The sequence below is a fragment of the Stegodyphus dumicola genome, chromosome 6, assembly GCF_044657685.1.
Source record: "Stegodyphus dumicola isolate Sdum_Otavi_A_Nest chromosome 6, ASM4465768v1".
Classification (NCBI taxonomy): Eukaryota; Metazoa; Arthropoda; class Arachnida; order Araneae; family Eresidae; genus Stegodyphus; species Stegodyphus dumicola.
Window position 1 is genome coordinate 230,558,855 of NC_140773.1, and position 12,783 is coordinate 230,571,637.

At 33.6% G+C, this 12,783-nt stretch overlaps 1 protein-coding gene across 1 annotated transcript in view; it reads left to right on the forward strand.

Moving 5' to 3' along the window:
* The first annotated feature begins 3,411 nt into the window (after positions 1–3,411).
* The window catches only part of LOC118195162 (uncharacterized), an 85,029-nt gene continuing 75,657 nt past the window's right edge, over positions 3,412–12,783 (forward strand). Inside the window, exons 1-2 of the mRNA XM_085819639.1 lie at positions 3,412–3,631; positions 9,028–10,989. Of these exons, the coding sequence (XP_085675765.1) occupies positions 9,037–10,989 (1,953 nt within the window). The 5' untranslated portion in view covers positions 3,412–3,631; positions 9,028–9,036. The remainder of the gene's footprint in view (positions 3,632–9,027; positions 10,990–12,783) is intronic.

Genomic DNA, 12,783 nt, shown 5'->3' on the forward strand with positions numbered 1-12,783 from the left:
AATTTGACATATTTGTAGCATTTTTCTGCAAGATTTGAGATGTATTACCATCATCTTGGGTGCATATCGTGCGTAGGTTCATCTAAGAAATAAATCACAAAATTAGCAAAAAATGCAAAGCTGGTGATGCAGTACCTCTCAGTTGAATTTACTTCTCAGTATCGACTTTGACATGAAAACTCCGGTTAGGATAATCAAAACGAAGTTTCACGAGCTAAGTGTAGCTGAATGGTTGAACAGATGGGATATCAATTATGAAAAAGAAGATTCACATCAATATTCTTGCCACAAATGTGAGAAAATCCAGTGAATTCAGTGGACTGTCCAATGTGCCTAGCATAAAAATGCCATCCATTGTATGAAACTGAGCTGAACTGGCATCATTTTCAAATTTGATGCATGATGTGAAACCTGAGCAGAAAGAAACAAGTTTATTATTGAAATATCCATATTTATATATTTCTGATTTGGCAACTAAAAATAAAACACATACTTTGTTTTTACATCAAGTTTGAGTCTCCAATTTTGCACATGTCCTTGGTTTAGTTTATTTCACCATGTATACCTAATTTTAATAATGTTTGAGAAATAAAAATTATTAAAAAAATGCTTGTAAGTAAAGACTTTTCTCAATGTCTTCACAATAAAGACTTATTAGTACTTGTTTGTGTACATACATATGCATATATATGAAATAAAATTTGATAACATGTGAGCTCACAAATGATTTAAATTCTTTTTTTATGTATATACTAAATATGAAAATATCATTTCATATTTTATGTTCAGAATACTTATTTTCAATCATCATTGTATGATGTCTAAATAAAACATGTACATTTGAATAAAACACGTGTACATTTATTTATTTCTTAATTTTACTCTATCAATAAATTTTTCGGAAAAAGAATATATGTATTCTGAACTGATTTATCGGTATATGTACGTATAAAATTACATCATTTTTAATTAAGATACAGTAACACGCCAAACAAGGAGCTGAGGATGATGGTTCGGTAAAACCATGGAAACTAGTCCTGTGAAAGTTTGAAAATATAACGCTGATTTTTGTTGTTTGACTTATAAATTAATACATCGGTTTTAATTGAAAATTTTATCCAATTACTTTTAATTATCATTCTTAAAGTAATCCTAAATATATGGCATTATTTATGGGCAGGGTACAGGAAAATAAATAAAAACACTGGAAAAAACTAATAAATTGCGAAATAAGCTAATATAATTACTTTCAGCTTATAAACAGTCTGGAGAGCTGTCCCCAACGCATTTCCAAGGTGTGCGCTATAAATGGTGGATTCGAATTGTTTGCGGCCCACCAGAGGCCGAGCGGTAAAGTCGCTGAACACTGGTAGTTCGGTCCGAGGTTCGAATCCCGCGAACGGGCTGGCTGCATGGGCGTTTTCGTGGTTTTTCCCGTGTGTAACGTGTATACAAGCCAGTTTCCTTAGAAAGTCCTCCACGAAGGCATCCCTCCCCTTAGGCAGATAGCCCTCAAGGCTTTGCCATAAACACACACACATACTCGAATTGCTTGCAGCTCGAACGTTCTATGAACATAAAAAAGCAATCTATGCCGGCGGCCCTCAGGGAAGTTTACTTTCACTTCAAATGTTCAACATATTCCTAAATTACCTAATGTCGAATTAGTTTTATATGCGGACGACACAGCCATCATCTCTCAACATTCCAGCACCACCACGGTAAACTCTGCACTGCAGAATTATCTTTCTAGAGCTCTGGCTCGGACTGTGGAAGACCAAAATTAATGTCGCAAAATGTGCTGCCACTTTATTTATCCGAAGTACTTTCCCAAATTTACCTAACTTGCAGTTCTTTGGAGAAATAATTCCCTGTTACTACTTATAAGTATCTAGGAGTGATACTTGATTCAAAATTAATTTGGCAACTTCCCATTCAAAAAACAATTTCCAGTGCGAAGGTTGTCAAATTCCAATTACAGCCTTTTTTCGCTAGAAAAAGCAGTCTGCCCACGGAAAACAAGGTCTAGCTCTATAAATCAATGATAAGGCCTATTCTGACATATGCAAGTCTCGTATGGGGCGCAGCAGCAATTACTAAGAGGAAACATATCCAAATTTTCCAAAATATTAGGCTTCGGTAAATCTACAAAGCTCTTTGGTTTGTTACGAACGAGGATATTCATAATGCAGCTAAAATTTTCCCCTTAAATTGCTTTATACAACGACTTTCGGTTAACTTTTTCAAAAAGATTTCTTCGATCGGTACCCCGTTCTCCATTCATTGCCTATTTATCATTGGAATTGCGTCATCTAGAAAAGGACCCAGAGCCACTTTGGAAAGCGCATGTAATGCTTTACTATTTCCATTGCTATTCCGTTACTATTTCCATTGCTATGGAGACAAGGCGCATCGAAGCTATCAGTCAACTCGTTCACTGACCCCCCCGCCTGAGCGAATTCGCTGTTCTTTCATCTTCGCTCAGGGTCACTCTCTTTGTTCCGTAATCGGGCAAATATTATTTCTTTCAACCGTAAGCGGTTGTAACTTAAGAGTTAGCACCTCTTTGTTCCCTGCTAAAAGGGTTCTTGTGCACACATACAGGGGCGTAGCTAGAGTTTCCAGCGCCCGGGCACAACTGAAATATTTTCGCCACTTTCTGTGTGCCAAGAATGGAAAACATTTCATTAAAACATTTCGTAGCATCAATTTGGCGCCCCTTGAATGCTGCGCCCGGGGACAGGTGTCCCCTTTTACCCCACCCTAGCTACGCCACTGCACACATATTTTACTTAAACTCAGTCTCTTTAAGAGAATTTCTTTCATTTATTACTATTATATCATAACACTTAAAGCTAAAACTATTAATTTATTTATCTCATGTTTCTCCTCAGAGGCAGTTCTGGCCCTGTCTCTTTAAATCTAACTCGCTAGCGAGTTCTTCGCTCCCTTTTCTCTCCAGACCCGAATCACTTGCGACATGAATGACCTTTCGAGAGTGGTTCTTTTCTCGTGTTGTTAACACCACAAGATCATTGATCAAGGAAATATTGCATCTTTTCAAAATTTATGATGTAACCCTTCAGAATTGATTCTGGCCCTTTATTCGATCTCAAAATTATAAAATTAAGTCCTTCGGTGTTTTTTTTTTTTTTTCACTGTGGAAGGCAGTTTACCCTTTTTTATTTTGACGATTCGACACTAAATTTTACCTCTTTGGCGAACCTTCTTTTGGTGATAATTATTTAATCTTTAATGATGTGGGGATAAAGGCATCAACCCTAGTAATTGAACCCTTCTTTGATCCTTGGCAAGGTAAAATAGCTAGCTATAAATGTACTGGTACAGCCATATCTGTTAGTCATTTTTTAAATGAGAATATTTCTCTTCCTATAAGTGGCATCAATTAAGCGTATCGCTACTTGGTGTGATTGATTTGTGTCGTGTTAAGTGTTTGTGTTTACTGTACTTTATTAAAAAAATGTTTACGAGTGAGGTTTTATTTTTAAGGTGTAAGGACTTATATTATAAGTCCGTTCTAATTTTATTTGAATTGACATTAAGTTATTAAATAAAAGCAGTTGTTTGTGATAATACAGTTTATCCCTTTATTGGTTTATTTCTTGTTTGGGTATGTATCATTAACATTTCGCTTGGTAAAGCTGTCGTTTAAATTATTATTTAAGGTAAAAATTGTAGCCTCTGGACTTATGGGTCTACTCACAATATTTGAAGTGTTTCCTTCATATGCAAGGTTGAATAAGAGCTTAGATTCGTAGATAAAGATGTAATTAATTTCTCATATACAGATTCATTTATAATAGTTTCATTATTAATATAATCGTAAGATTAAATGTACGAGGGTTGATTAATAGACAAAAATTTCATGAATGTTGAGCATTTTGCAAATAGCAAAACTACATTGTGCAATACTAATTTATTCAGTACTATATGGGAAGTGTAATAATAGAATTGTTGTGTAGATTCAAATATATGGCAGTATTATGTTAATAATTTAGCAGAATAAAGAAATGGAGTAATTTGGATATAATTCATATTGAAGGAACTCAGAGTTTAACATAAGTTTATTAGGAATTGTAAAAATTTTACAGAAATGAAACTAACCCAATGCAAACATAGAAATTTTTCCTCTGTAAGGCAGGCATGCGTTTCTTTTTGTAATAATACATGTTTTGGATTTATTTAACACTCTGAGCACCCCGGGTTTTTATATCTGTGATGAAGAAGTGTATTTAAAGGGCCTTTATTAGCTGAATGTGTATATTTACCAATTTTAGTCTCTATTTTCATAAACTTACATTTATCAAGATGACATTTATTTTATTAATGAAAGTACAGAAGCAAAATATCTTAAATTTTAAGCTAATATATAACAAAAATTGAAAAATCTCGTGACCGGATAAAGCTGGTCATGGTGCTCAGAGGGTTAAAATTATTATCATTAACTGTTTTTTACTCTGTATGTCTCTTAGAAACTATAATATGAAGTTTATATTATAGTTTAACTATAATACTAATATAACTATAATACTAAGAAATACTAATAACTATAATACTAAGAATACTAATAACTATAATACTAAGAAAACTATAATAGTAGTTTCTAATTATCCTTATTTCCACCAAAAAATTGTGAACTTGTTGGTGATTTTAGAGAGCATTTGCGAAATCATTGCCACTGAAGAAAAACATTTGTTTTGTGTCTTTACATCTATATCAGTTATGCATCTTATGCTGCCTATTTTTTTCCTTTGCACTGTTCTCACTATTTACCCAGTGATCTGTTTACAGTAAAAAAATCAGTATTGCATGAACTTGGCATTATGCACAACCTTAGCATCAAATTCCTAAACTAAGAAGAAAAATAGAGGTGTATGATGCCTTGAAGTGAGCCACATGATCCTCTGTTACCTTATACATGGAGAGGACTAATCTGAGATTTCGCTGAAGGCAACAAAACTGCACCTTGTGAACCACCGTGAGGCTAAAAACATTGAAACTCAAAGGAGAGATCATAATCTGAAGTCGCACTGGGAAAAATGTCTGTAGAAGTTGAAGACTGTCTGGGCAGGTGCTATGAGCATATCTAGCTTCCTACATAAATTTTTTTTCTCTAAATTGTCGGTTGCCACTTAAGTACTCCTTGGCAGCATTGTTCATTGTCTCATCAGTACTTTTTCGTGGTTTTTTGGTGGAGTTGCAGATAGTAAGAAAGTACCAAGCGTACAATTTTCATATGAGTGTGGGACCATAAGAAAATTCTCTTATATGTAGAATTTTTTTATTTAAGTAAAGATTGTTGTGGATCATAATCATGAGTAAATTTACTTTTAAGCATATTGGTCATATTATTATAAGCTGCATTTCTAATAATATTACAGTGATTTTCAGCGTCTTTTCTATCACAAACTATTTACAACTTCAAGTGAAAATTTCAAGATACATGAAAGTTCAGTATTGGTAGGAAAACTCAGGTTACATATACATTATTTTACTTATATATTGCAATTTATTGTGCTTAAATATTAGTAGGTGACATTCACAAAAGCATATGCTTCAATAAGTTGAATATGATTCCATATTTAAAATTGGCTTCTATATCATTTAAAACTATCAGAAAATATGTTAATTTTTGAGTACTTTTATCAAACTTTTGAGTATTTGTGAATTTTGTTTTTATAGGCTCATAGTCTTAACATTTTTCATTTATGAATTAACAAAATGGCATTTGCTGATTATCTGCACCTCTGGCTTCAATGTATGGTAGAATTGCTAAGTTTTTCATACATTTTTGAAAATACCCCTGCAACAGTCAACTCATACGTGCATGTACTGTACATACATATAAGTTTTTATTTAACTCAGTTTGCCAAATGTATCCATTGGTTGTATAAACACTGACAAACAAGATTGCTGTTCCCCCCCCTCATAAAATTTACTTCTTACAAAATGCTTCAGTTTAATCCTAGTATACAGTACACACAGGATTTGGCAACATTATGATACTCAGTAAATGCTGTGTATATGATGAGCAGTAAATGAGTCATTTTGGCATTGGTGGTAATTTTCAAAATCGTGGGCAAGGTTGTACTGCATACTAGGACGTTACCAATGCTTTTTTTATTATTATTTATATAAACAGAATAGTACCTATGAGCTATAAAATTAGACTACCAGCCAACACTTTTTGTTAACATGAATTTATCAGCGAGTTGGCAAATTTTCATGATTTTGCAGTTAATCTGAAAGTATCAATGAGAGTAAGAAATGCAATACATTCTTAAATTTTTTTTTTAAAAATCTAATCTGTAATATATTTAGAATAGACTCCTCATCAAATAGTATGTATGGGAGTGGATCTTTGGCCAGAAAACCAGTTACTTGGAACAAGCATTAGGTGAAAAGTAATATATAAAAATATTTTATTTATTATTAACTTAGGTGAAAAGTAATATGTAAAAATATGTATATAAGAAAACTGGGATCCAAAAGGCATTTTTAATAGCCAAATGAAGCTTTTCTTCTTTATTTTGAGTAGTTAGGTACATTAAAAAAAATTCCAATGGCAGATTACAAAAGCAAGTTTTTTTTTAACAAGACAATTTCATATTTGTTTGTAGACTGAACAAACAAATACAGTCAAAAGTCGTTAATCCGGACTCTTCGGGACTTCGGCGATTCCGGATTATAGATCATCAGTTTAAATCTGGTAAGATAGCATGCAGAAATTATAAAATTAAAAATATCAAAACGTAATTTATGAAATAAAGAGCAATTATGATCGAAAGGGTATCAAAATTTACAAAAAGAAAAAGCTAAATATTTATTTGTTTACATTATTAAACATTTCGTTCAATGTAAGTTGTTTAATTTGCTCCGTTTCATGCGATAATACTTTCTCTTTAATTCTATTAAACAGACATAATTTCTTGTTTAGTTACAAAGTTCCGCTGTTCAAGTCCTATAATTGCTGTGTCGAGAGTACCGACTAATTTGTCAATAGAAATTTTTTCGTTTTGAATAACCTCTGAGTCACTTTCTTCACTCTCGGAAGCGAATTATAATGACAAGGAACTTGATTTAAATCATATCAAAGACAGAATACATCGAGATGAAATACTACATTTAGTAAAGAATTATAAACAAAATAAAATAAAAACATCTACTCTGAAGATAAGGATAGTGCTGACAGATCAACTTCCAATTCACTGCGCGCGGTGTCGTTTCCCTCCCCCCTCACAGCAGCGTGAAATTGATAAACATATTTCGAAATGATTAGATAATCAAAGGATATATGCCTTTATCTATTTTTTGCAGCAATTCCACTTTCTGTTTAATGGATTTCGAAAAATACTTTCGCTTTGTAGATCCTTTACGTATTAATAAATATATATCGGAAATTCTATTTGACATAATCGGAAGTTCAAGCTTACTTTTATAAAATTGCTCTAACAGTCTGCAAAAAATAATAAGCCGGATCCAATTCGAAGATTAAGGATCAACGCAATCTGCAACATTAACTGAAATAAATAATTAGATAGTTTTAGCTTATACCGTCCGTTATAAATTAATTGTGCATGCGTAAACGTATTATGCGCATGCACACATGTATATTCGCAGCCGTAAAAGTCTTACGCGCACGCGTAAACGCTCATGCGCGTGCGTGAACGCCACTCATGCGCAGAAAGTTTTTAGCTTTGAGGTCCGGATTATGGGTGTCCGAATTAACGACTTTTGACTGTATGAAAGAGGACAACAAGACTGAAAGCTACCCACAGTATAATCTATAAATCTGTTTTGCACCTTGTCTTCCGCTATTTCTCCCAGAGTGATCTAGTGCAGGGCAAATCCAAGTTGCATTTGCAAGTTTGGCTTGGGCTTTCATTCAGTGCAGATATTTTAAAAGGCCATCATTGCCAGTAGAAGGTTCTAAGATAGCAACAGTTTTCTCTCTGGGAAATGTCTAGAGTTCTGTTCATACTTACTTTATGACTGTTCCTTTCAGTAATATCTTTCCATAAGGCTTCCCTGGGTAAAAGTATAGTTTAGGGTACCCCTTGGCGATTTTTGGCGGTACATGGATTCCGATTTTGTGCAATTCTTTGACTCATTATTGTGGCTTGCGAAGCGGCGATTTTTGCCACTTAAAAAGTCAAAGGAGCACCAAATTCTACAATATAGGCAAACAAAAAATACATAATCTCAATAAAACACATTTTAACCCTTTGCGTCGCACTAAACGTTAACATCGGAATTTCAACAAAAAAAGTTGTATGCAGTCTATTTAGTCCTAAAGGAGTATACAGGTAAAATTTTGTAAAAATTGCACTTACCGTTTTAATTCTGTGGGTGTTCCATGAGGTGGAACACTGCACCGCCAGAGCTTTTAAAAGTGCGACTAAGCGAGCATTGCAGTGAAGCACGAAAATGAGTAGAAGCGTTTGTATAAGAATGAAAAAAACTCTGTATTATGGCTGTATACATAGTTTCCTGGATATACACAATATTCTTGAATATATACGGATAAATAATTTCTTTGTTTTTCTTAGTTTCTTCTCCTTTTTTTTTTTTTTTAAAAAAAATTACATATCATATGTGTATGCAGTTAAGTATATTTTCTTTCTTATTTTAAAATATATTTGATAGTTTGAATTTTGATAGACTGTTGCATGTTATATTACAAGGCTGTGCTTATTAATTTAGAATCTGGTATTACTTTATCTAAAAAAATTTGCTTTGTAAAATATCGTTTGCCCTTCTCCACTTTTTGTGGTAGGATTATGTATAGATATTTTCCCGACTACTAAAGAAAAATATCTACAGGGCTTTTAGATAATTCATCCTTGTTTGCGGTTCTATCCTAAACTTTATTTGAATTCTGTTGTTTATATATGTAGTTATAAAATTGTAAAAATAATCCTGAGTATTTTTCTCATAAGAAATGTTATTTTTTCTGTTAGTGCTATTTTTTATTTGGTGTTATATTTTTCATTTCTTTTCTTCTAGAATTTGAACATGGATAATTATAATTCCTTTCCTGTGCTTCATGGTTCAACAAATACACCACGTCTTCCAGCATATAATGCACAGAGTAGAATCCATGCTCAGAACAGGTCTTCTTTATTGCCCCAAAGTTCGTATCAACAGCATAATGCAGAATATTTCAGTTATAATGAACAAAGATTGCAGACAAGTCAGCAGTGCTCATTTTCTCAAAATGAAAGTTTGCAGATAGGTTTAAAGCAAAATTATAACCAAAGCAATCTTTTAAGGCAACAGAATCAACCAGTAAATCATCAAGGAATATTTGAAGATCAGAGATTCCTTACTGCTCAGCAGTATGAATCTAATTATGGCAGTTATGATAAAAATCGGATGCAACGAGATTCAGTTATGTCAATGAACACTTTATCTACAGAGCATAAAAACAGAGCCTTTAATCAAAATCACTCTTCTAATTTTTCAATGGGGCAATTTACTTTAGGTAAAGATGAAATTCTCCCACGGAATATTTCTAATGATGTTTTTCCAGAAAAACAGATTTTCCCAGAAACTGGGACATATTCAGGATCTAGTGACATGAGATTACAGTCCAGTCGAATGAAACAGAATTATCCACAGTCTAATAATCCATTTGTGGCTGAAAAGAAATTTGCTTCCTACTGTGAAGGTCCCAGAAATGAAAACAACCAAGGTGTTTTTCCATCTTCTAAATCCTGTACATCTTTAAGTGCTATTGCTAGTTCATATAGTTCACCGCAGCAAGAAATGCTATATGATAATATACCTAGTCCTCAAGTAGTTAAGTCTGAATCATTTGAAAGAGATTTCTTAAGAGAACCATCGTCTTGTATTTCAGGGAGCACAAGTTTTTTGAGTGAACAAAATAACTGTGAAAACTATGGAATTTCATCAAGGTCTCAGTATAATGTGTCAACTGCTAATCATTTGACTGGTGTAAATAATCAATTTTCCTCATATCAATGTTCTACTCAGAGCATTGAATCTACTGATAAAATGAGTTTCTCGACACCACAATTTTCTCCTAGTTGTAAGGTCTCATTTTCATCAAATGCTGAACAGTTTAACAATAAAAGACAATTTCCAAGAACTCAAGTTGAAACTGCATCATTTGATGGTAGGGATAAGTTTTTATCCCCTAATAAGCCATATATTAATGCAGAAAAACAGGTTCTAGATGAGTATTCACATCTAGGAGGTACAGCTTGTAAAAATAACACAGCTAATTTTAATATACCTGCATTGCAGGAACCTATGTTAAACAGAATGCCACCTCATAATGTTTCTACCAGTTCTGGACATAATTCATTCTTGGTTAGCAGTTCTGTCAGTGATGCACTAAGTTCATTAAAAGAGTTTTCACTTCATTCACAGAATTATTTTTCTGAGGTGAACCCAAAAGTTGAAAGCTGCATTTCCCCCAAAAAGTGTCGTGATGAAAGTCCTTTAAGAAGTGCAATTTCCTCACATTTATCTGCTAGCTTCAACGCATCTTCATCTCCTGCACTTCCCTATTTAAGTACAACTACGGAACAGGTACTTCCTGGCTTAAGCATTTCTTCAAGAGGCACGCCTCCTGATTTGAGCAAGCCTTCAAATATCCCTCCTTGTCTGAGCTCAGCTTCAACAAGCATATCACCTGATTTGAGCACAGCTTCAACAATTATACCTCCTGGTTTAGATGCTGTCTCTAAAAGTGTGTTAAATAATTGGAATGAACCCGAGGAGTTCACAAATAGCAATTTAAACATTTCTGACCATACTGAAAATGGAAATGACTGGTTAAAGGATAGTTCAATTCCATTCATTGGTGAAAATAATGGTCAACAGTCTGAATGCTTGGGAAAAGAATATAAAGATTGTGATAATACCTTTAAAAATGCTTTCGGTACCTTTCCTAAACTTGAAAAGAACTTTGAAGCATCTGCAACTAATAAGGAATCCCAGGTAGATATTATTTTTGGTTATTTTAAATGTTCTAATTGCATTATTCAAAAGTGATTTTTTATATTAGATGGTACTGGCCAATACACTGCCAACACTTTAGTGATGCCTTTTTCCTATGAAATATATTTTCAACATCAGCAAACTGAGTGATGAGGTTTTTTTGATTTCTCTCTCATCAGTATGGTTTAGTAGTTTTTTTCAGAATCACCTCAAACGGAGTTTTGTTTTCTCCAACTTGTCTATCTAGCTTGTTTCTCCAACTTGTCTGTGGAATAAAAAGGCAAGTGACTTTTCTCGTACTAATTCTCAGTTCTTATTCTGACATTTTGTCAGCAGTAGTTAACATTGCATTTTCAATATACATATTCTGTTCGTACAGTTTTATTGCATAAGTTTTTGAACCTGATTTTTTTGGCAAAATATCACATGCCTCAGAATAATGGATTGACTTATTTGGCAAATGTAGGAAACGTATGGGGCAAAATACGGTAAAAATAACAGGAGCTGAACATATGTTTTGATGAGAACTTTATGCTGGGATAAGGCCATCCCTATTCTCCCTTAGCCCCCCCCCCTCAAAAGGAACATTGGTGGACAAAGAAATAAGTATTTTGCAATATAAAATATTTTGCAATTGCAACAAGCTCAGTACAGCTTATGGGGTTGTTGCGATATTTTAGGAAGCAAAGGTATGGACTGCGTTATTTGTAGTGTGTTGGCAAGTATGCTAGTACTAGTCAAATGCCTATTTTAATGTTGGTTACTTTAGAAAAGCACTTCAAGGTTGTAACTGTTGTAGCAAATGTTGTGAAAGGTAGTTTGAGTTTTCTAATTTATTAAAATTTCCTAATCCCTTCTGTATGGTAATGATGATACACATTACGATTATAGAGAGGGTTGGTTGAACCTCGAAATACTTATTTTAAAGAACAGAGAACAGTAATAAACTTATGCTTTTGTGGTTTTCGTCTAAAAATGAATTACCATGTTTTAAAGTTCTTTCATTATAGCATTGATAATAATATTCCATGTACATATTTATTTTCACATAATTCTTATTTTCTTATGTAACGTGTATACAATTTCTGTATGGGCAAAATACCTTGGAGTTTGAAGAACATTTACTAGAAATGCAAACAATTTTTAACCCTTTCGCCGCGCTGTCCATGAAAATTTCCCCCCAGCGGCTGTCTGTTTTTCGTGGCGTGTAATGTTGTTTTCTCTGTACATCATAACTTTCCATACATGGCTTTCGTAGTGGATGAGTATCAATGAATATTAAGTAAAATTATAAGGAAATAAAGCATAATGGAAAAATTATATCTCTGCTTATTTCTAACAGCAGGATAATTTGATAACATCTGATCCAGGCGGTCCAATGAATGTGCTTGAGCCGTGTTACGGCCGCCCTGTGGAAGTTTCACTTGAACGCGCTAGACGCATTACGGACAATGAAGAGGTTAAATAGCGAGGTCAACCATTAGTAATGAAGTTATCTTTCTAAATCCGGGCCGAAATTCTCATAATATAGCCTTCAGACCAGCGTGATCGGAAACAGTTTTGCCCCCTCTTTGACATTTTCCTAATGAGAAAAGTCGTTAATCCCCCTCCATGGATGCAGTAAAATTTACACGTTTGTCAGACGCTGTGCCATAGTAGGTGGGTTGCTAGATTTGTGATTTTTTTCGATGATTATTTCGCTTTCATTTAAATGCAGTTATGTATATCCAGTACACTATTGATTTAGAACAAAATGTATGCAATGTTTATATTTCACTCGCTATTTCTGATCAA